This window comes from Magallana gigas, chromosome 9, assembly GCF_963853765.1.
Source record: "Magallana gigas chromosome 9, xbMagGiga1.1, whole genome shotgun sequence".
In the NCBI taxonomy this organism is placed as follows: domain Eukaryota; kingdom Metazoa; phylum Mollusca; class Bivalvia; order Ostreida; family Ostreidae; genus Magallana; species Magallana gigas.
Genome location: NC_088861.1, coordinates 18626956 through 18652618, shown reverse-complemented (window position 1 = coordinate 18652618; position 25663 = coordinate 18626956). Strand labels below are relative to the sequence as shown.

The 25663-nt window shown below is 31.2% G+C and overlaps 1 protein-coding gene and 3 long non-coding RNA genes across 6 annotated transcripts; 1 reads left to right on the top strand and 3 right to left on the bottom strand.

Moving 5' to 3' along the window:
* Nucleotides 1-2992: 2992 nt before the first annotated feature.
* On the bottom strand, nt 2993-4561 carry LOC136271430 (uncharacterized). Its single transcript, XR_010709329.1, has 3 exons — nt 4455-4561; nt 3703-3761; nt 2993-3118 (listed from the first exon to the last, which is right to left on the bottom strand). It is a non-coding gene; the product is annotated as an uncharacterized lncRNA (long non-coding RNA).
* A 1056-nt stretch (nt 4562-5617) lies between these two features.
* On the bottom strand, nt 5618-7480 carry LOC117684459 (uncharacterized). The gene is made up of 2 exons (XM_066072282.1): nt 7036-7480; nt 5618-6898 (listed from the first exon to the last, which is right to left on the bottom strand). Exons 1-2 carry the CDS (start codon nt 7373-7375, stop codon nt 5934-5936), a joined length of 1305 nt encoding a protein of 434 aa, XP_065928354.1. The 5' UTR covers nt 7376-7480; the 3' UTR covers nt 5618-5933.
* Nucleotides 7481-9900: 2420 nt separating this feature from the next.
* LOC105328239 (uncharacterized) lies at nt 9901-13264 on the bottom strand. The gene is made up of 4 exons (XR_010709750.1): nt 13132-13264; nt 12831-12908; nt 12457-12549; nt 9901-11133 (listed from the first exon to the last, which is right to left on the bottom strand). It is a non-coding gene; the product is annotated as an uncharacterized lncRNA (long non-coding RNA).
* Nucleotides 13265-20353: 7089 nt separating this feature from the next.
* Nucleotides 20354-22767, top strand: LOC105328237 (uncharacterized). Of its 3 annotated transcripts, none has more exons than XR_010709630.1 (4): nt 20354-20665; nt 21318-21373; nt 21973-22067; nt 22294-22767. It is a non-coding gene; the product is annotated as an uncharacterized lncRNA (long non-coding RNA). The 3 variants fall into 3 exon arrangements; XR_010709629.1 differs by having other exon boundaries at nt 20360-20665; nt 21326-21373; XR_010709628.1 differs by having other exon boundaries at nt 20386-20665; nt 21340-21373.
* The last annotated feature ends 2896 nt before the right edge of the window (nt 22768-25663 follow it).

Below are 25663 nucleotides of genomic sequence, written 5' to 3'. Positions count from 1 at the left end.
AACTCTGTAACTAGAATTTCCCATTCAGCACAAATACCTATAATTCACTCTTTATAAGGCCAGTCACCTATTTCTGAAGAAAATTACACGTCAAAACCTGTAAAATTTTCTACATACTATTTTTTTAATGAGATTTTGACCCTTTCATATTTTGCTAATTTTTCATGATTTTTTCAGCTTTTTAGGCCCCCCCCCCCCCCAGCTAATTCCCTGCAAAGGGTTGAACCTCCGTACCTTGTGCAAGTTGCACCATCACATGTCAGAAACTTACCGGTGCATAGTTTACAATGTCCCATCCACCTACTTTTCTTGTTATTTTTCCACCCGTCTGTAACTTGCATTTTCACTGTGTAAAGACAATACAACAGTCAGAGCCGCAGGTTTCGCAGTTTTCTTCTGATTTCCTTGTACCTAACATATGTGGCCTACATATTGCATATCAATTTTAAGTTAAAGAAACATTCCTCCAACTAATGATAATCATTGAAAATCGTTTCATAAACAGTCATAAGCCTTCAAGTACTGCAACTCTTAATTTACAAATATATTGACGGGTACTTTATCCGAAACTGTTCCTTGCTACCTCAGTTTTTGCACGATGTTACATGTAGTACGCGTGCAGGAAATTTGCAGAGCTCTATTCGAAACAAATGAAAAGACGAAACGGTAGATTTGTCGTTACAAAATATTTTAGTAATGTAAGCTTTGGTACCAATATCAGATTTTGAATTTCTTTTTATCAATTTATTAAATCATAAAAAACAGTGAAAAGCGTTAATGATGAATTGTATAATCATGCAATTGGTATGCTGCGAGCAGGTGTTACAATGTAGTCAGTGTGAGGTAGCAAGACCTTTACATGTTCATCCATGTACAATAAACAGGTTGTTGCAACAGTTTTTATCAGAAGGGATCAACAAATGATCTTCTTAGTCATAGTTTCCCGTCTTTGACAACAACACATGAACAGGCGTACATACACCAATGTCTTTTGCGAGAACATTTTACGTGAGTACGTCAAAGTTGGCATATTCATCCTTGAACAGTTTGTAGAGTATTGAAACCAATGTGATCTACTGCAAAGAATCTTACAAAGGGCTATGACTTAACCCGCATCGCTGACGTTACATATTACAGTGGACCAAGCAAAATCTGAATTAATGCAGGTTGTGTTCTCCGGAAAAAATCAAGATTTAATGTTAGCAATGCAGACGACATATGTTGAGATTTTCATTGTTAACATAACCTGTGTGTGTCCTTGAACGCGATAGATTTAGATGGGATGGTGGCATGGTCTAGGGTGAAAGTTATCAAAGGTTTCGGTTACAATCAGTCATTTTGAACCAAACCCTCATTGCCATGAGGTATATGTCCGCTCAAATTTATTTTTGTACCGCATAAAAGTTTTGGCTACAAAAAATGATGATTTCATTTTTAATCGCTCGCCCGCTTGTATCCTTTTTCAATGAATGTCCGACAAACAAGAAATAATATTGGTGTGGCCTGAATATTCTGTTCCTAGGTTGATGTGCCTGTTATCAAAATTTCTTCCATCTTACTTGCCGTTGTCTTTTAGTTTGCAAACCTGAATATTGAAAGACATTCGACACTCTGCTATACTCAGCACAGAAAGAGTTATGAACAGTCAATACACACAATTCACAATTTATTGTTTTCAGTTGTTGATCTTCTCATCTTTAGCCATAATTAATTAACTACTGTCGTGACGATTTGGGGAACAAAAGTTATGTATCAATTTGAACGATGGTAGTCAAAAATTGAGTCGTTATACTATTAGTTTCTCGAATAATAAATTATATTTATGCAATACATTCATATTTTAGCTGACAATTTAATTTATCTCTACAATGACTACAACAGCTTTCTATCATAAATGTGTGATGTTTGAAATTTTCTAAGGAAGCGAACAGTTGTTGTGTTATGATTTATTTCTATTTTTTTTCTTTTATAGTATATCAATATGAACACGTTACATATCTATGTTACTACTATCATCTTCTTTCAAATAAGTTAAGGTTACAATAGTAGAGTAGCAAAACGATTCTAATTCAGTCTAATCAGTTATATAAGGAGCATTGCAAGGTAGAAAAATACATTTTAACACTGTGTTAATTTCTTAATCCAATTTAAAAGGATAATTTGATTAGAAGAGACAGAAGGTAACCAGGCTCTTTTTATGTATTTGAAGTAATTTTCTCTATTTCAATTAATCAATGGGTATTTATTGTTATCACATTTAACAAGAAGTGTTTCTTATCGGAGATATTATTTATCAGATTAAATTTTAATGGCTTGCTAGTAATAGAAATTACCTACAAGTGGTTTGTCGTCCTGTTTATTACATTGCATAATGTACGCAATATGTATACCGGTATTTCTGTTACCAAATGAAGCATCATAACATATTATATATGCTTTTTTTCATGAAAACAATGTAGAAACAAACATAATTTAGTACGATTATTTACATCTGTCAAGTACTCTTCTGACTTCCGCATAGTCTAATACATGTAAAATATAAATTGTCTGATGTTGTTGCTATTTAAGTTGATATTTTCGTTGTGGCTTTATATGGATACAATTTAATCACAAAATATAATACAACATGAAGACACACAATCACCACCGCCATACATGAGAGTCCTATTATGCAATAGAATAGCATTTTATTTTGACGCCTTGAGTACTCTTCTTCATTTGGTAGATACATTTCGAAAAATATAGACACACAAAATTAATAAATACTTTGTTGTGAATAGGACGGAAAATGGCTCTCATTAATTTGGTTATGCAATATGTAATACCATTTAATTATATTTTTTAAAATAGGGAACTCAGAGAAGTGAAAAGCTTTTCATTTTGATAATAATTAGAAGCAATCGAATTGTTATTAAATAAAACTGGTTTTTCTTAATGAAATTGAAAAAAATAGTTTGTAAAGATTACGATTCATATTTCAATTCAATAATACCGTAAACTTTCGTCGTGTTTTCTTCTCTCACAGCTGTTTTTGTCGTTGTTTGGTTTGATAACAGTAACTTATCTTTAGGTAATAATTCTATCGGAAATTCATTTGGTGTCTTTATAGATGACGAGACTACAATAAAGAAATTCAAAATGACATTCGACGCCTAGCTAATGTGTAAGCTAAAAATAAAAATAATTATTTAGAGCAATTATCAAGAAGTGCGTCATTTATCATATTTTAGTTCATGCTTGATACGAGCATTATTTTATAATAAACTCATATGTACATATTCGATTTTTTCATTAAGCGCTGAAAAAATATCTATTTATAATTGTGCAACATTTTAAAAAAGAACATTTTACATAGAGAACCTTGCTTACTTTTATTATTCTACAAATTCTGCCACAGTGTACAGTATATATATTTTCTTAAAGTCATTATGAGAAGATGTTATGCTTTGTATGTGATGAGAATGAGATGGTTTCAATGCAAAACATTCATATAAAACAAGATAAAAGGTCCATTTTAAAAACTGAAATTCAGATTTTGGCAACGTTTAAGTCTTTGGTTATCATAAAATGATGCAATAAGTAGCAATAATAATGGTGTAACGTACTTAAGAATTTCATGAGGGCTTTATCTCATGCGTCGTAACTTTCATATATTGAGACAGAAATTATATTTTAAATAGGTAGTGAGACTAAATTACTTACTGTTGACAATGTCTCTGGTCTTATTAGCAAGAAGCACTGCAGAAAACTGCCGAAGATACCTGAGAAGATTGTAAAAAGCTTGATTATTCATAGATTTTTTTCTATTAAGCTAAACATTTAAATTATTTTTGTATGATATTCATCTTGCGTTTAAGGGTATGGCACGGTTTGTAGAAAACATTTTTTATTATTGGGGGCCAAGCTAATAAACATTTGTTTACATATGTTTTATGTATAAGTATCGATAATATATACAAAAATCGGACATAGGAAATTAGGGGCTTTAAGATATTTACTTTAGAACACAAATAAATTCTTGATTAATTTAATAATATGAGGTGCTGTAAGGTTATCTTAACTCTAGATTTTTTCATACTTTTAGTTACGGACGAAGAAAAACTTTAATATCGATAAGCTTTTACTTTCATTCATAGTTTGCATTATAAAAATCATTACATAAGCAAACCTTTTATAAGGCCCATTTGAACAGTTTTGATTTAAAAAGAATTTGTTCAGATTTTCCAGGTAACATTTCACTGATTCTTCACTATTTGAATTTCAAAATACCGTCATTTGTACATAAATTCGTTACTGGGTAGATTGCAATAGTTTTCAACAGTTATCTACAATTGCCGAACGACATATAAACAACTAAAATGTTATTTTAACTTGGTAGATTTTTAAGATGTCACCAACAGGTAAAATTCATTTGTAAATATTCGATAAGTGGTTCATGCATACAGCATACTTACCAAAATAAATCAAAACATTCTACAGTTGGCAGCGAAACAAGTATTGATATGGCAGCAGAGAAACATAAAAAATAAAATCTCAGAGCCATATTGCTGGCAAGTTTGATTTTCAAAATGAATTTATTTAATGCCAGTGCACTTCAGATCTATTTAAATATTGATTTTAATATTTCAAGTGTTTGATACGGATATGGTTATCCTAAAAACTTACGCTTGTTTGGCGTATTAAAAAAATTGATGTCCATATTGATATTCCAATATCAACATATTGGCAGTGTAGTTATCTGTTTCATATCTTAGTAAGCCAAATTGATTTCTACATGGGTCAAGCACGGTAAGTGTGATGGTTTATTATACTTATATATATAATCATGTGTTTGAAAATCTTTACACAGTGTAGTTGTAAATCCATATACACATTTAATTGCGGACGCAAAAAACTTAATTTTGATAAGTTCTTCCTTAATTATAATGAGGAGGATCAGGCTATTTCAGTACCAACTATAACTCATTACAATTTCAATACTAAAATATAAATACATAAAGATGTCTTCCATAATATGTTAGCTTCGTGGTCACTTTTTTTGAAAGTTAAGATGAAATATTTTAAAAACCTCTTTTTATATTTAGAATAATGCGTTTTCGTGACAAATTCAGTTTAAGTTATTGAAAAATAGGAATATAAAGTTTACTTAAAATGCTTTCTATACATTGATTTTACAACTTTCTGTTTTACAAGTTACTGCACTTTTTTATAAGGAATAAGGAATCATTCTTTGAGTATTATGAGGTGATAATTTCGGTCGGGGCGTGGTCAAATCAAATAAAGCCCGAAGGGCTTTATGATAGATTTGACCACGCTCCGACCGAAATTATCACCTCATAATATTCAAAGAATGATTCCTTATTACTTATATTTAAATTATTTCTAATGTGCACGATTAAAGATCTAATAATTATAACATTTTTACCGTTGTTTTAATTCGTATAATTATGCGAACCCTACTGGCGCCCCAGGAATACGTCATTTGACACTTGCATCACACGTGTGTTGTACATGAAAACTCACAGACATGTATTGAAGAGTCAAATTTGCAAATTTATTAAGTCGATACAACAAAATATCAAATCAAATATTATTTGATTTTTAAAAAAAATGTGTGTAGTTGCAAAATAGTAAATAACTAGAGTGTTTATTTCGTGATAGCGGAAGGTACTTTCCTCCTGCGCGGTAAGGCGGTCGATCTACACCTCAGTCGAGATTGTACTTGATGGTAATGGAACAGTTCTCAAAGCGGGAGTTATTCAAAACTCCAGATTTAATGCTCGAGTCGGACATTGTGGAACAATTAAGTTCATTTTTGACAGGTAAGTTGGAATTTTCAGAATTATAGGGAACGATTTGAAGATTCTGTGATTGTTGGCCGGAAATTACACATGAATCTTCAGATGGATCATTTATTTTGACAATTGCGGTGGTTATTGTAGATAAAGTTGCACTCGCACTTTTTTTTGGGTACAAGACAGTTCACGATTATAGCTACGTATGGAAGCTTCGTTGCGATGCCCGGAGAAGTACATGACGTGTCTTGCTTCAAATCCAGCGTCGTTCATGGCCTGAATTGCTGTCGCTCTTAGACAGTGAGCTGTGTAACGTTTGCACCCGGCGGCCTTGCAAATATCCGGAAGGAAATTAACATATGATCGCTTTTTCATGGGATCGGCTGTGTACCATATGTTGCAATCTTTCGGGTAAGAAATGGCATCTTTAACGCATTTATTGAAAAGATGAGACGCATTTGGGTCCGTTTTAGACAAGAAGAACTTCAACATCTTCACAGGACAAGTTTCGTTTCCAGTTTCATACATTCTTTTGTCGTTCAGTGCTTCAAGTTTGTGAATGCCACCTTGATAGTTTTTTTGTTTTGTTTCATGCTTCAAACAAGCATATATGGAGCCTTCTTCGTCAACTTTGAAATCGAAGGAATCTACCCGAAGCTGATGAAGGAATTCAAGACCACGAGACACAAAATGTATCGCAATGATGTACCACATTGCAAGTCGCAGATTGACTGGAGAAGAATATGCACTCTCCAGGTAAGCAGAAATTTTCTGTAAATCTGATTTGTGAATGATCTCCTTATGAGTTGTAGGGCGAGAAGTTCCAGTGACCATTCTATGCTTCATGAGACCGGTCAAACTTTTATTTGCAGTTTTGAATGCTTTATCGTTTACAATGTCTATATTTCGACCGATGTCGGATAAATGCCTGTTTATGGCGGCTCTGATTGCTTTCATGGTATTTTTATGATATTCGGAGGTATGCTCCTTTTTCGGGTTTTGGGGTTTTGCTCCGCAGTAAAAGCGACTGAGTTTTTTCGCCAGATCCTCCTCGCAAATCTCAGCCAGATCTAGAGGGACTCCAAACGTTTCAATATGCCAATCTGTAATAGAAAACGCACAATGATATCCATGTTTTGACAGTAATTTGAGAATAAACTGTAATTGCATAATATGGGCTGTTTTTGTTTGCGTTTAATTGCTTACTAATATTTACTTTAAAAAAAAAAAAGAAGCGTACCTGTAAGAATCTTTAAACCCCATTTGGTGCTTTGTTTTGTAGCCTTTGATTGTGTGAGTTCCTGAAATCCTTTAATTTCGTCGTCGGAAAGCTTGGCAAAACGAGTACTTGTTGGCGTTTCTGGGGCTGGCAACCCGGGATCATCGGATTTTTTCAAATCGGCAAATGCCTGTTGGGTTAATGTTATATCGAAGTCCGAAACGACCATTTCGGATGGAAAATTGTCAAAATCAGAATCAAAACCTTCTAATTTTAATTCTGGCAGGAGGGCTTCATAATTATCCCCACTAAATACTTCAAAATCGCCATATTTTACCGCATCTGATATATCGTCGTTCATGGTGGCTGCATTCGATCGAAATAAAAAATGAAGTGATCAGCAGACGATCATTATAAGAAATCTATTCATCAGCAGACGAGCCGTTTATATAAAATATTTAGATTGCATATTAAGATATTTTTCTATAAATTTCATTTTAAATGGTAACCTTTACATGCTCATTTTAATTTTCATTCATTTTGTGTGCGAAAAGAAAACATTTCAAAACCACTACTTTTTTTATTTAGCACATGCAATGTATTACTACGCGCGCTGTGCAGCCAATACCGTTTTTCGGTTTTGCTATAAGACACGCCCATTTTGTGTCACTCATATTTTTTGATGTTATTCGGTTTTAGGGTTCAAAATTGATTTGTAATGTTATCACAGACAAAGACAGTTGAAAATGTAGATATAAATGTGTATTATCAAGACGTTGTGAGTGATATGTTTTTGGACACGTAATGTTGTGATTCTCATTAAATCAATAAATTCAACGCGGGAATAATTCTAGCGACACCCTTTGTAAAATAAAGACGCGCTGATTCACTATTTTCATAACGCCGCACGGATAACGCTTTCTGAAACCGATTCTTTTCCATTTATTTCAAAATCCACTTCTCTCCACCTTTCCATTTTTTAATTTTAAATAGATTTGTTCATTTTTTCCTTTCTATTTCTTCTTTCATTTAGTATTTTAAGAAAATGTACACTATTTTATATGGACAACACAAAAAACAAATCAAAATGAATCATGGTTATGTTTAGAAAAGGGAACCCTTTTGTTTTCGTCCCAAGAAATGATTAGGTTTATTTTATCCGCGTGTTATACGTAGATTATAAAGAAAGCAAAATTAAGAAATATTAGTGAACATTTGATTTTTGATTTGCCAAAATATTATGACTTTCATTTATAGCGATGTCAAAGTCGTGATACAATATTACAAACATATCTGCTTCGACGTCAGAGGGCGAATATTGATATGAGGCGAAATAAAGCGATACCTTTTTATGTCGTTTCTGTTATAAACAATTTTTTTGTTCATTTAAAATGCATGGAAAGATGGATGTGAATAACTAACAGCTACAATATTAATATAAAATCATTGTAAAAGTATGATAAATTACTATTATACATTGTGCCATCCTCTTTGTGTTTACATCTTCAATGCTTTCGATACGTAGTCTTTGCTATGTGTTTGCAATAAAAACAGTTAAACACTTTATGTTAGAAATAACTTTACTAGAGATAGAAACGAGTCTACAATATGTAATAATCAAACATGTTAACACAGAAAAATATACAGCACAATCTCATTAAACAGCAAAAAATTAAAACTGCTACTTTTACATATCACAATATCAAAAGAGGCACATCCAGCAAATACTTGACTATGAATGGCAATTAACATATGATATATTTGCATGCGCAATTTTTTTTATTTAGGTCGGGTTTAATAGTACCTTGATTATTAAAATCTTTTGATAAGTAGTTCATTCAAACTATGCAGTTACATGTACAAGAATATATCCTTCTACCTTTGACAGTGACACAAGTATATAAAATGAAATTTGAATCAGTTTGCAGGTGTTTTGGCTCTTTAAAATAGTATGGTAAAGGAAACCGTTCATGCATTCCAGTTGTTTATTATATATATTAGCGTTGAACGCAAATATAGCCACTTGCCCTTTTTGCATTTAAGAATAAATCCGTATTCTTAAGATCCTGGATTAGATTGATAATGATATCACATCTTTTCCTACGTGAAGCCACGTTTTACGTTATAAATGCCAAATACAGTTATTATTTACTATTTCATTTTATTCATATTTTGCAACAAGCTTATAGGAATCATTACAATATGCTTCGGATGCGATTGCACATCGATATAGATAAGATTTTATTGCTATGTTTTTCCTTGGACAGCTAAAAATAAATTACATGTTTATTTTTCAAGAAAATTTATGTACTCAACATTTTGTTTGTTGTTTGTACAGTAACAGTGCAAACAGATTATTGTTGGGGTTTCTTCTTACTGCTTTTTTGTTAAGAACCCTAAATCCTCAGTGATTATTTCACATGAATATACAGAATATAAGAATCACTTTTAAATTTTGTCATAAAAAAAAAAATTCACACCACTGCATGCAATGCAGTATACCAATTACTGCAAGTCATTTTGATTAATCTTTCTCTTTTTGTCACCTAGTGAGGAACGTATGTTTCTTTCCAAGATTTGACAAGACAGTCTACAAATATGGATACAAGTAATATATATTTTAATATTTCGTCTATCTGACAGTTGTGTTCATATTCAAAGCCTTATGAGAGTAATCTTTCAGTGCATAAATGAGATTAGTGTAGTTAGTATACTTTATGTCTCTTCATTCTCCGACCTACCCATCAAAAAAACTCACAGATATGTTGAAAAATTTATTGATCAGAGTATGATTATATCCTGATCAAAACATATAAACATTGCTGTACATCATATCTTGTTTATACCAATAATTCAAGTAGAAAAAAATGAAAATACTGCAACTGTAAAAAGCATATGTTAAAACCAACTGCAACATATAATATGTAGAGCAGAATATTATACAAGGTAAATTATGCATTGAAACACATAAGTAAATTATTTATAATACAGACTGATGGCAGAAGGTTAGTATACTATATAGATAAATTGATAGGTACATACATGTTGCATGTATGTAGAGTGTAACAATTAAATGTTTGGATAGAAAAGGTATCAATTATGTTAGTGCTAACATTGATGATATATTTTAGCGATGTTGAAAGCATCTATACTTCTATATTAAAATAATAGACTCAATTTGTTTTAGCTTTAATACCGATAAACCGGAAGAGTACTGTCTTTTGTTTTATATATTTCAAACATCATTGGTACTTGAAGATTACTAATTTGTTTTTTATTTTGTCTCAATCAAGCTTCGTTCATTAATAATCAACGAAAATTCCTAAAAATTCCGGAAATCATCTGATTTTTTGGATTTTACAATCTTGCGCATGTGCATTACATTCACGCTCAATCACGGAAGGCTCTTTAGTTTATAATTCCACAATCTCACATTTGTATGGATAAACTTGGAAACGATAAAACAAGTGCATGTTAATTTTCATTTGAATTTTTTTTTCTGTTCATCAAAGAAAATACGGGAGATAACTCTAACACAGTGCATTTACTATAAAAATCCCGAGTTTCAAAATGGTGTGTAAAAAACGTTCTTGCAATATGTTGAGTTCTGCAATTATAAAATTAAACTTTTCGAAGAAAGGTATTTACACCTTCAGAATGGTTTGTCAATGCATCTTTATTAATTTTCTCCACAATCGTTTTGGAGCGATTCTGCAATTTTCTGCTACATTACGGGTATATGGGAGGCATTTTAACTGTGTTGAAGGCCTTTCCCGAGAGGCAGTTAGTATATTCCAACTCAACAGAGTGTAGTGAAATTAATAGCATTATTGTAGGCTTGAAGTTTGGTGATGCAAATGTCAACAATATACGGTGTTTCGATGAATATTTTTTTGTAAATGCCCGATATCATACATGTATGCAATGTCAACCCGTGCAAGCACGGGTCAAAGTCTAGTTGCATCTAAAGAGAAATTGTAGACCTATTGTTTAATCTGAAATAAATTGCAATGATGACAAAGAAAGCAAATGTCAATAAGCAGAGACTAATTAACATTGTCCTGCTCCTAAATGGCCTAGTAATGTATGGTCGAATTGATGAACAATTCCGTAGCACATCTGAAAATAAAATATAGAAAGGTAAACATTTTTAAATTTAAACCTAATAAATGAATAAGGCAAAATAAACAACTTATTGTCTTTTTTTAAGAGTTGATTTTAACCAACTATTCTATGCAGTTACTCTGGGAAAACGGATGTGAAACAGTGTATATAAATCAACACAACCCATTAATAGAAAAACCATCACCGCTGACAAGACTTAGTACTTTAACATAATCGATAAATTCGATGTAATGTATTCAGAAGCATTGTTTTTCAAGGGAACTTATTTGTAGATACCTTGAAAACTGTCAGATTTTAAATGATAAGAACAATTGAGATAATTTTGTTGTCGTATGTATCCCTACGCCAGAGCATTGATGACAAAAGTGCCGCCATTTTAACAGCCGAAAAAGATTAAGGGCATACGATAGAACCAGTACTGGCGTAGCTAGACTAGACTTCTTTATTATTTGTTTGTTAAAAAACTGACTAGATACAATTTTCGAGAACGATTTCAATTATCATAGAGTTTGATGGCGTCATTTCTATTATTAAATATTACACAATAAGATTTACATAGGGTTTTCCTCTATAACTCGGAATTCTTGTCGAAAAATCCGCAAATATTCATATTTGATAAATATGTGCGTTATTATATAAATACAGCTAAGGAACTACTACATATCGCTGATTGATTAATAAGATCAACTATGGTTACACGTAGTACCTCAGTTTTTCGATTTTAATAGCAACTAACAATAGGAAAAAATAACCTTGCATGTAAGTTATGTTAGTAAAATGTTAATCAATCAATATTATTGAAACCCACATATATAATAAAAAAATATGTTGGAAATGATATTTAACAATTATTGCTGGTGTTTTTATTTAGGTCAATTCGATAACTGAGCTACTCGAGAAGTACAAAATATACCAAGCACGAAGGGCGAGGAGGATACTGTACTTCTAGGGATGATTAATCATTGTATTCATAAAAAACCCAGCAACAATTGTTTTATTCTATGATTCAGTTACATAATGCAGACTTATGAAATTGAGTGTTATCAAGTGAACAAATCTTTAAATTGAAACACTGTGAAAAACGCGAAATTTCATTGGACGACAAGAATGATGTTAACCGATCTTTTGAAAATGTCCAATCAATTTTAGTTTAATGTAGAAAAAAATCAATTGTTATATTCACCTCGTAGGTCACGTGCAGGTGATATAACTGATTTTTTTTCTATAATTTTGGATTTCAGCCAATCAGAGAGTTAAAAATTAATCAATGATAGAATAAAACTATATACAACGTAATGTCTACGAATAATGGCTTACCCTTTTCTACAGATTTATTGGAATACGGTTCATATTTTATTGAGTTTTGTGTAAAATATGATTGGTTTCCAGTTACTGTACCATCCGTCACATCTGAATAAAACGACATTCCTGTTCTTTAAGATTGATCTGGGCATACAGCGGTTCATGTTTTCAGACAGTTTTATAGAGGAAACAAAAAACTATCATATTATGCTTACATTTCATGGAAGATTTTTTTTTATTTTTTAATACATGATCACAGTTAACTGGTCTGTGTTTTAATAGCTTTTTCATTTGTCGGAATCACACAAATACTAAGAAAGGGGGTGTCTCGAAAAACACTGATCTCGACAAATAGAGCTTATGCAGATCACATAATAAATAAAGTTAACCTTCATTCATTGTCGCTATATTTGTTGGATTCCGTGAAAAAATTGACTGGTCTTCAACGTCATCATCATCTGTAACATCTGAATCAATATGAAAAGTTGGATATAATTAATATATTTGCAGATGGTTTAAGGTGTTGCTCATATATACATACAGACGAAAGGTTGGGAATATACAACAAAAAAGTGATATATAAATTAGATTAGACAAGATAGATAGATAGATAGATAGATAGATGATAGATAGATAGATAGATAGATAGATAGATAGATAGATAGATAGAATGATTGATTGATACATTACGTAATTGTTCACATCCACTGATATGATTGCAGAACTTTTTATCACATATACATTCTAGCTGGCAATATTGCCCATAGCTTGGATAGCGACACATACTATTACAGTCCCTTCCAAAATATCCTGGTATACAATCTATTAAACGCCGAAAGGAAATTAAGTAAATGAATATAAAGTTATGTTTTTGAAAAACATTTATATTCTATGTTATAGATTTTACATCCAACTTTGATAAGGTTCCGTCCTGACAAAAAAAGAATTTTATAACAAATCAATGGATTTGGGAATTATGATAATATTGTGAGAATTATTAAATTAATAAAACTGAGATTTTACTCAGCCAGCAAGATAAGGATATGATTAAATACAGACGAATAATCTCTCGGTTTTATGATAGCATCAAGCTAATTCTTATATGTAGATATTTAAAAAAGAAATATTTTTCATTACTATTACAACAATAAGGAATAGTTAAACAAAACACTGAAAAAAAGTTTCTCTCCCATAGAAAGCCTTTCATGTGCAAGTTATCATAACGTCATCAGCATTTTAAACGATAAGCAATAGTTTAAAAAGCTTTACAGTAAATGTTTCTGTCTAATAGAAGTTTATTTAATTGATGGATCGTATTTAAAAATACAAACGTTTTTGACTGATCAATTTCGTAGCATACGAGTGGTTCAAAGGTCTTCTTTTGATATTATGGTAATATAAAATGCTGTTTTAGCACTTGTTTGGTATTGTGAATAGAATAAGTGTCTAAACTTACGTTTAGTACCCAATCATTTTCATTAAATAGTAACAATAAAGAAATTTAGCACAAAAAATAACCAAAACCGTCTCATACTAGTGAACATTTTTTTCACGCTGAAGCTTCTAACGTATTCTTACAAGTAAAATTCCTGAATTATAGTTTCAGTTGTACTGTTTTGATCTAACATTCTTTAAGTACTTACCGCTGCAACTATTAGATTTCTTGTCAAATTGGGAATACTGACAACACACTGGAGGTCTTAAAAAAATCAATGATAGCATGTTAAATCATATTTATATAATGTTGTTGGAAATACCAACAACATATTGGAGGTCTTCAAAAATCAATGATAACATGTTATATTATATTTATTGCATACATTTCGTATGCTGTCTGCACATGAGCTATATGTCTAGTCAATATTACATACTGTTGTTAAAAAATAAACACCGTATAATCTTAATTTTAAAAAAAAGATGTCTTACGTGCCACACGACTCTGCGGAAATCGTAACAGTTATAAAAATGTCTACAATAAATATGAAAGTAAGTCTCCTGAATACACTTGTACGGAGGTACATGTACATGTCCATGTTACCAATTTTCAAAAGTTTTATCCGATGACAAGTTTTCTTGTATATATATTACTGCAAGTAAATAAAAATTATATATATTTGTAAACTTAAAATGTTCACATCATTTCTTTTTTTAAACAAGGAAATGATTGAAAGTTACAAGTTGAAAGAAATTTCCTCAATGCTTATTATAGTAGTACATATTTCCTCGAATACATTTGTTCTGAATTATGCTCATATTATTGTGACATAGGCAATATTCCTACCATTCTATTATGACTTATCTATCCTATGCATTCATTTGTAATCATGCACCTACATGTACAAAAAATTTAAACTATTTATATATAATATCTGCTAAAATAACTCTTCTATCACTGCTTGTCCTGTCAAAGGTTTGATTTGGGTCATAATGACAACTTAGATAATTTATTTACATGTATTACATTTCTAGAGTGGTAAAGGGTATTGGGATGTATGTCTCGCATGATATTCATGAAATGTTTGCAAAGCAAAGCATTTTTGTCATTCTTTCATAATAACTTTTTATTTGAAATATTTCAGATAAAAGAGCATTACATGTACAATGAAAGATTGTTATATTTGTACTTTTTTTATCAATAAATATGAATGTTTTTCTTATATAAGTATACCATTCGCCTATACATATTTTATACCTATAAGAAGACATGAATTGAGTATAATTTATTTTAATCTCCATCCTTATCCTCAACAAAATCATTAAGCTAGGGCTATATATGAAATTGATTTTTAATAATTTGAATCTTTACTTCGTTTAACACAAAATTAACGCCTTCTTTATATAACAAAGCAAGTCAGGTTCTCTTTACTTAAGGAAACAAAAATCTTATCGAGATCATATTGTCTGGTTAAGGATCTCAACACCCCGTGACTTGTGACGCATATAAAAAAAAAGTACATTTAACTTTCGGTTTTACAAAATTTATGTAGCGCGAATTGTATAGAAACCCAATCCATATCAGTATAGGTCCCAATCCATATCTGCAATATATTTGCAATATAGCGTATTATTACCTAATCAAAGGGATTTTGTTGTTTTATTACAAATTAAATATTTGCGTCTATTTTGAACTGCCGGTCAATAGACTGCGATCTATTAGACCGCCGGTCAATAGACCTCGATCTATTGAACCGCCGGTCAATAGACTGCGATCTATTGGACCGGCAACGTATTTCAGAACGCGGGTATGTTAATGTTATATCCTTTCGATAGTTCTCAGGGAATGTATATTCCTTTACATAGACGCTATTTTTAGTACTTGGTGAAACCAAATACAATGTTATCAAAATGGAGTATCAAATAATCAACAGGTTTAAAGCTTTATATGAGGTAAAAGACTAATGAAAATCTAATGGGTTAAAGACTCCCCCTTCTTTGAGTAAACTAATATTAAATTGAGATGTTGTAATGCATGCAACAGGCTTTGTGCATGTAAAAGATGGAAAAAAAAAATCTGAGTATATTGAATAATGGCACGAAAACCATCTGCAATATGCAAATTGTAAACCCCGAAAACTAAAAAAGGAATTAGGTAATAAAACAATTATTTAATGCTTGAGCAGTCAATAGACCAGAATTTTTTCCCTTGATGCAGGGAACAGCTCAGTATGATCTATTGCCCTCGGCCGTTGGCCTCGGGCAATAGATCATACTGAGCTGTTCCCTGCACCTCGGGAAAAATATTCTGGTCTATTGACTGCTCAAGCATTAAATAATTGTATATTGTTATACCCCTGTAAAACAGTTACGATATAATTATATACGAAAAAAAGTCCAGCATTTTGACTGCTGGACTGGAGCTGTTAGATTGGAACTGTTAAAATCGACTGTTAAAAAAGACTGTTGACCGATGACGTCACATTCCGCGAAAACGTGTTATTAATTAGAAGGGGTATAACAAAACAGTTGTTGACTGTGTCTCGGGCAACAGTTGAACTGTCGGACCGGCTCGCAAACTGTTGCCCGCGGCCTTCGACCTTGGGCAACAGTTTGCGAGCCGGTCCGACAGATCAACTGTTGCCCTCGACCCCAGTCAACAACTGTATAATGGAACACAATAAGCAATACGAAAACTGGAGAGAGAGAGAGAGAGAGAGAGATTATTTATGTTAAAATGTGATGAAAGTGATAAAATTGACAATAAAAATTTGTGAAGGCTGCTTTTCACGCAAACGTCTATGCATTTCCATAGACGTTCCTTTTTTTGTGTAATTTTGTGATTTTGGTAATTTTCCTGTACTCAACCCTTTATAGTTTTCACATGTAACCTGATTGGATATTGTCCAGCTATGTGTTAAGTAGTAGTATTAGTATAGACATTTTTGCAGTGCATGTTAACTTCTTTAGAGAAGTACATGCATGATTTAAATGTACATGTAAGTTTCAATTTTGGGAGGATTTGGGGACTGTGATACTAATTTATTGAAATAAAGTGTAATACATATGCCTTTTGATGCATTCTATTCCTGTTGATTGAAGTTTTTTTTTAAATTGTGTACACATGATTTATATATATATATACTTTAATTTTGCTTGTGTATAATTAAATGTTTCATAATAATAATTGCAAATTTATTTCGATTTAACGAAACGATGGTAAATGCCCACATAATCACCTTAAACAATCGTATTATCAGTTCTTGCATGAACATTGTCTTTTCTGTAGTGTTGTATGTTTTTTCAATTCAGCACAAGTTGATTTGTTCAATTTAAGATAAACGCTAATGATACCAATAAAAGCAGCTGCTAATATACAGAGACTGGTCATTATTGGTTTGATACTTAATAGTTTAAATGCAGAAACAGTTCATCTTCACCCCCGAAACTACATTCTTTTCAATGTTGAACGGTTTATATAATTACAATTGCTTGCAAGTATTAAATATTAGCTCTGTATTATGACCGAAACAAATTTGATATCAGATCTGGTGTATTTTATACATCTAAAATTATATAAATACCTACCTGTTGTATGTTAACCATCCTCTGAAGAGTAAATGACATTTGTAGTAGATGGGAATTTATAAAGCTTATAAGGCATTTTGTCAACAGGCATGGTATCCGCTGAATCTGAAGCATCTATACTAGTAAGTATTCAGTGCAATGGATGCAAACCATCAAACGTATAAACGAAAAGACAGACAGATGAACAGACAAACAGACAAGATAGATAGATAGATAGATAGATAGATAGATAGATAGATAGATAGATAGATGGATAGATAGATAGATAGATAGATAGATAGATAGATAGATAATTTTGTATTTACCTCTTACTAAAGTAGTTACATGTAACATATCAATAAACCTTACTTTTCCAAACACACCAAGTGATATGATGGCATTGCACTTCCCCACAGAACAATTCTAACTGACAATCTTCTCCATAGTTAGGATAGAGGCATGTTATATTACCGGGATCTCTGTGATAACCCGGTAAGCAATCTCTTCAAAGAACATGCGCAAATCTAGTTGTTGAATATATAGAGGATATCTATATTGTGTGATTTTATATTAGCTTTATCCAACGAATTGAAATGGTGTATATAATAAAATCATACACTTATAAATGTTCTTTTCATCTCACACAATTTGTTTTATATTTTAAATCTTTTGAGACAGTCCCTTATATGATTTTTTCAAAGATAAAAACGATGATGCAACGTTGTGTTATGCGGTTATTGTGACCTTGCGCAAAACAATCTAGTACGTCATTTTGGAGATAAATCTAATCGTTGTAATGTAAAGATTTTTACTGCAATAAGCCTTAAAATAAATTGTTAGCTCTAAATAATTTCTTTATTCAAATCTATTGTGACATTATGCATATTTATCTTTGTGAAACTATATGCAGTAACACTACAGAGACTATATGCATTAATTTGTGATGCATTATCATTATAAACTTAATTACAAAATATTTTTCTGTTTGGTTTCAGAATGATTGAGGGTATTTATATTACCAATCCTATAAATACAATAAATATGAACGTTATCATTATTGTAATCCAATTAAACGGCTAAAAACGCTTCTTGTTTTTCTATGTCACATTATATCATATGAATAGTCCATATAATATTACGCACATTAAATTTCATGAATTACAGTAATAAAAATAACAAAATTGTTTTGTTCTGCAATACGCACACGTCGTAGAGACCACATCTAAACCGCAAGGGAAAAAACCAGTTGTATTACGCATAGTTGTGGAAAATGTATTTTATATTTTTCTTTTTGCTGTAAAAAAAACTGTTAGAATTGTTAAAATTTTCTATCTACACGTATTTTGTTTAACGGAAAAACATTTATACGACGAATAATAATTGTTTCCGATTATCTTATATTTGTATGATAATAAAGTGTAGTTGGCAATATATCAGCAATACAAAAGTTCGTGCACATGAAGCATTGAAATTAGTATGCCTAGTTCTATATTTTCCTTTTCGAGAGCAATTCAGATATGACGATGTGCAGATATTCGTGTCTGTTGTCTTGAATATTTCTCTGTATCACAAATATGTTCTTGACATAAAAAAAAAGAATTTCAGTACTACTTTGCTTGGGTATTACAAATCTCAAGCTCATGTATGATAAAACATTCAGTTTAAGTGTGACTGACATTCATTAATTAGATGTGTTCCTACTCAGCAGTATGCAAATATATAATATTTTTGTCGAAATGGCTATAGCTTAGTTTTAGAAAGGCACATTGTATATTTATAGCCTACTGTTTGAACAATCTTGAAGAAAAAACATTTTAAAATATCATTTCTCCCGCCCTTTTTTGTAATTTTCATCGATGTCATTTACATGTACATCAATAATGACAAATAAATTTCTTTTAAAATGATTTATTCACAAATTCAGTTTACCTGCATGTTTTGGTTCTTTTTACCTAACCTTCAATTAATAGTATTAATATAATTATACACATATACTAAGGTTTATGTATAATATTCAATACACGTGGGAATAAATTTATATCTCACAAAACAAGGACGTATATGTCCATCTGATCAAAACATATTTCTAGAATAACAAAATTGTTCAAGTCAATGTTATTCATAGTAATGCAACATATGATAAAAACTTGAAGAGTGAACGCCATTTCAGCAAAATTTCGAAATGCCGACGTTAAAATAATGTTTATGACAAGTAATATATTGCCTGCTACTTTTGAAGATGATTTCTAATTGAATGATTTGTCCCACTGACCAGCAGTCAGCTGTCATGGTAGTAAAGAAGGAGACGAGTATACCTACTGGAAGAAGTGGTAAATTTCCTTTGCTGTTTAAATAACGGTTTAATATTTGCATGAAATGATTGTACTACTCAGTGTTTGTATCTGCTGAAGTCTTTATGTATTCTGTGCAGCATACATGTATGTTTAGAATTTTATTTGAACGTTAGTAAGGCAATGTTTGCTTTACCATCTGTATATCTTCATTAAAAGCAAATTGAAAGTTTATATGAGCACCAGCTAGCAGTATTGTTAAATTAAAATTGTCCCCGCCCCCTTTTTAGTTAAAAGTGAAAATTACCTGTTCTTATTATATGTGGTCAATAGAAATGAAATACCATTTGTATGTGTAATGAATCAATTAAGATGTGAACAAAGAGTATTTTATGATCTAAAGCGTTAAATAAACATAGATGTGCAGATAAAAAAAGTAACAGTAATGTTGATATATTTTTGGCTTTTTCTGATTTTTTTTTAACATAAAAAACCTTGTGAACAAATAAGCTTAAATATGCTGTAAAATCTGTTCATTTAAAAAACCCACATATTTTTTTCTGATTGGTTCAAAGGTTATTTGATTCTTGATTCTAAATTAACTTCAGTTATTTTAATAAATATCACACGACTTCATCGTTTTTAAATTATTTAATCCTGATATTTAAGCATTAATACAATGTTCATATCCCGTTATTAATTTGCCAGGAAGTCCTAAAAAGTTAACTCGACCAGAATCATGACAAATGTTGATGTTATTTTAGGTATTAATACAAAGTTTACATCCCGTTATCAATTTGCCAGGAAGTCCTCAAAAGTTAACGTGACCAGAATCATGACAAACGTTTTTATAAATAACATCATTCTTTTCACAAAATATTCCCAGGTTAAAGCTTTAGAGAATCATTTCTAGAGACAAACTGATTAATGTGGTAAGTAATTTTCTATACATGACTTTTATTGGCATAAATATTGAGTAAAATATTCAATACAAATACGTTTAAAGGAAAACAATTGCTCTTATATCTTATCTTTCAAAACAGTGTTAAATGGTTAACTATATTTTGATTAACCTTGTCATTTGTGCTTCATAATAGCACTGTATCGTCACATCCTAACTAAATACAATAACTTTTTTATAGAGAAAAAAACCCAGTCATTTTTCCTTATCTTCAATTTTGTAAGATACTGGATATTTTGAAAATAATGGATAACTATTTTTTGTAAGACAAAGTCTCATAACTCCACTGGTGTATGCACACAAATTAAATAATGTACGGTAGTGCATTGTGAAAATTTATTTGCATATACATGAACTGTTGTAATGGAAATAGCTAAAGCTTTTCGTCTCTATTCAAACCAAAATATGTCGAATGTAAATTTTGGAACATGATCCGTACTATTATTCTGAGTAACAAAATATTGCTGTAAAATTCACCAGTTCCTTTCTATACCGGTAATATACATTATGTAGCTATATGAAAATAAAATAAAATCACCATCCTGAATATTCTTGATATATGTTAATGTGTTTCTTTGACTGATTTCTGAACCAACACAAATCTTTTGAAATGCTTCTTTCAGCTTATTAGGTTTTTTTCTGCAGTTTGTAGTTTATGAAGGCAAAAAGAATGCTTTATGTGAGTATTGATTTATACGTGTCATATCTGTGCTTTACATATATGTGTCTATTCTTGCATTCATGTAACCAAGATTTGCCGTCTTAAAATTTGATATGCGTCCTTATATTTCTAATTATCAATCATGAATTAACCAAAACGTTAAAATTGTTTTCTAGTACTGCTGAAAACTTTGATTCAAAATTTGTATTTCTAAAGTAAAAGCTTGAATAGAGTTAATTCCAAAATTCTTTTTTCTAAACACACATGGTTCGAATAATGTCTTTTGAACATACATGTAACATTGGACGACTTTCAGAATAAAATACTAGTATGCTAATTGTACATGTAAATTGTTCTTTTTTTGACAAAATGTGCATTTAAAAAGCCACACTTTTCTAATATATCTACCAAACGGTATTCTGTCATTATAGTTCCGAATAGGCGTTTACTTTATCGACTGTCTTTTTTAAGATATACGATGTATGTGTGAATGAAGGTATGACTTAAGTTGAAAATTAACCAAGAAAACAAAGACACAATTTATTTACGCAGATTTCTTTCTTTCTCGTTTTTAAATATATTGTGATAATAATTATAAACGTTTCTCTTTTTTTCAGGTTTCCTTATCAAGTTTAGATCAGAATATCAATGATGCTGACAGGAAGATTTCAATTGTGGTCGAGTGTAAAGAGAAATCATTTAAGCAAGAGAGGTTCTATTTTTTTTTAAACAAAAGAATATCATATTCGAAGCTGACTGCTTACGAAAGATTATTTTTTCAAATTCTATGGAAACTTTTTTTTAAATGAACCATACTTAAATAATTTGTAATTAATGTGTTTTTTTTAAATGTATGTGAGTGTATTTTTTTTAATGAATTGTTTGTTTTGTTTTTGTTTTTGTTTTGTTTTGTTTTTTATTTTTATTTTTGGTTTCAGCGGTGTCGCTGTCAATTTCTTTGCCGCCAATCCAAGACAAACAAATGAGAACAGAGACATCTTATTTCACTTCAATCCCAGGCCCCGAAACACATTGGTTTTGAACACATTTTTACAAAACGGATGGCAAGAAGAAGTTTTCCTGAGGGACGATGAGTTTAGCACGAAGCTGTTTGAAAATCCTTTTAAACTAACCATAAAGGTAACTGATGCAGAAGATACACCGAAACAAATGACAGCATTTGGGGTTTTTGTGAACGACGCCTTTCTCACTACGTATTTATGTCCTGCCGACATAACTATGGCAAGCTTTATAGGATTTTCTCCAAATCTTCGCATTTCTGCAAACATTGAGGACTTTTGAATGTTGAATTGAACGATTTTGAATACATAAATACTCTAGAGTACTACTCTTCTGTTGATATAAAATTACTACAGGTTAAGACACGAGTAAATTAATCAATGCGAACTTAATTGTGTTGTTGTCAATTTTTATTTAATAAATAAATAAATTCTACTCAATACATACAAATAAGATCATTATATGCAAAGTACAAATTTTGAGAGAGAGAGAGAGAGAGAGAGAGAGAGAGAGAGAGAGAGGGAGAGAGAACTTTTGATAATTTTTTTTTATATATATATAAAGGCTATTTTTGCCCCAAACATCTGTGCATTCCCAACATCAATTACAGTTTCTTTATTCGGTGTAAATATGTGTAAAGGGGGAAAAGTGGTGGTTTTGGTTAATTTTTTACCACTCAGACCTTTGTAGCTATTACATGTAGCCTGATTGGATATTGTCCAGCTATTTGTTATGTAGTAGTGTTATTATAAATATTCTTGCATTACATGTTTACTTCTTTAGAGAGGCACATAAATTAAATCATGATTACCATAATTGGGTGTCTGCTAGGAAAGGGAGTCTTAAAATGTTGGAAATTTGCGTATAAATTACATATTGAAATGAAAATTCCTTCGATTATGTATATGAGGCAATCGGAGTCAATGAAAGATATTCAATCATAAGCTATCGCTTGGGTGTTATAAACTGTCTCAAACGTTTATTTGACCCTTCGATGAGTCAACAGAATTGACGAAGGGTGTAAATAGGAAGCGTGTCTGCGCATCGTGGTTAGTCTGCTGGTAGACGCAGGGGAGTAAAGATCAAAAGGAGGGTAGCAACAGGTACGGTTTATATTTCAATAACGGGACCCCAGAATCGTGCGGGTGGACCATTTGAAACATTAGAATATATTATATAGTCCGAGAGCATAGGCTCAGAAATAAAATGGTTCAAACTAGGTTCAAATCAGGGTCTGTTGTACAAGGTTAGCTTAAGGAAAATTATACTTTATAAATCGGTTAGAAATAATCATCGTGTTTCATTCTATTTGATTAGTACTATTTAAGAATTGGTTTTATTCCAGTCATTTAGAAACGTGAAAAACGTTTAAGAAAAATTAATATCCGTGAATTAATCTCACGTTGCACGTTACAAAAGGATGTAATAATATCTCTAATGATCAATTTAAAATCACATTGTATACAAAACAAACGATAAGTAATGCATTAGTTATTGTTGAAATAATTTCTACATGTATTTAGATTAAAATTAACTCATAATACCTCAACCAACACCATCCTCCAAAAAATCCAAGCTTATTAAATTCACTTAGTTATATTACCGAAAATAGGACTCGCCCCCTGAAAATAAAATTATTCCCCTGGACCCATTCCCCTGCCCAATTATGAATTTCATTACAATAACCGCATTTTTATACAGTGGTGAATAAACCCCGGGTGAAACGTATTAAAGGTGAAATATACCGAATTAAAACGCACCGGGAAGGAATTCAAGCAAGGCGACCAAAATCACTTAGAATCGTAGAATACACTCCATTCTTTATTCTTACTAAATAAATTGTACATATACATGTACATCGTAAAATAAATCATACGAATAAATAACTTAGGATAAAAAAAAAACGTAGAACATGTATGAATGATCTATATTTAGAACAGTTTGATGTTTTTAAGATACAATTTTTCAGATCCATGAATTGCTTGGTTAATTAAGATATTGAATCTCGAATTTCGTATCGTAAATCTTGTATCTCGAATTTCTAATCTGAAATATATATATCGTTGAAAAAATATAAAACATATGAATTATAAATAAGTGATTTTTTTTTACCTACGAATGGCATCGGACCAACAAACAGAGGCATTTTGGAGACGTTTATTTCATTTTAATACATTGTTCATCTTCCCCTTCTTAGCGTTTTTTAGTGGCAGATGAGAAACAGAAAATAAAAATAATTACCCCGTATAAAAAAAATTATTGATAACCTCCACAATTTATATTCAGCTGGTTTCTATTGCATGAAAAATTGTTTAAGTTTTATTTTAGTTTGTTTAACTACAATTGGCATTTAATACATATTCCTCCCAACACATTCTCAAGACTTAAATCTAGCCGAGTTGGGTTTTAGGAAAGTTCAAATTTTGTTAAAAGCGGTAAAATACGCTGCATTTTTAGCCCAGAATATAAAGATTGCTTTGAATAGCGCATTTAGCGAAGTAAGTGTTCCCGACACATTAATTTTTTATTTTTTCGGGCAACAGAGTATATGCATATTTAATTTCTAAATGATACAGGTGTATATCAAACGATAGTTGTAGATTTTTTCTGACTTTGGTTCTCTAAATCATTATGACTTTTGTATATTTTTATTTTTACATTATCCAGTGTTTTTGTCTGTGATAACACTACGGATCGATTTTGTACTATATAACCCATAATACAAATGACGCCAAATTCAGGCGCCAGCGGGGTTTGCTTATTTATATTTAAAGATTTAATCGTACGATGGCCTCAAATTATATAAATATAAGAAATAAGGAATCATTCTTTGAATATTATGAGGTGATAATTTTGGTCGGGGCGTGATCAAATCTATCATAAAGCCCTTTATTGGATTTGATCACGCCCCAACCAAAATTATCACCTCATAATACTCAAAGAATGATTCCTTATTCCTTATATAAATAAATTAGGCAAACCGGAGTTTGGACTGATCACGTGTTGATATTAACAACAACAATATGTAGTAAACAATCATGGAATATCATTGGTCCGACCGTTCTTGGGTTCTGTGTTTGATATTCAAATTAACATTCACATCATTAAAATCGAACAACCAATCGATGTGTATTATAATAATCAGCATACAGAATTTTAACACGACCCGACAATCAAACTGGAATGCTGTTAGTAAAACGATGATACTTTGAACTGGTAAGAGGTCTGCGGCTGATACAAGTCCTAGTGTTTCATAATAGGATAAACAAAGCGTACGGACAGTGATGC

Bases quoted from the DNA above. Each gene is read 5' to 3' on its own strand.
- LOC117684459 (XM_066072282.1), bottom strand. From the start codon at position 7,375: ATGAACGACGATATATCAGATGCGGTAAAATATGGCGATTTTGAAGTA. The intron at 6,899-7,035 runs GTACGCTTCTTT...TTTCTATTACAG, and splicing joins GGGTTTAAAGATTCTTACAG to ATTGGCATATTGAAACGTTT.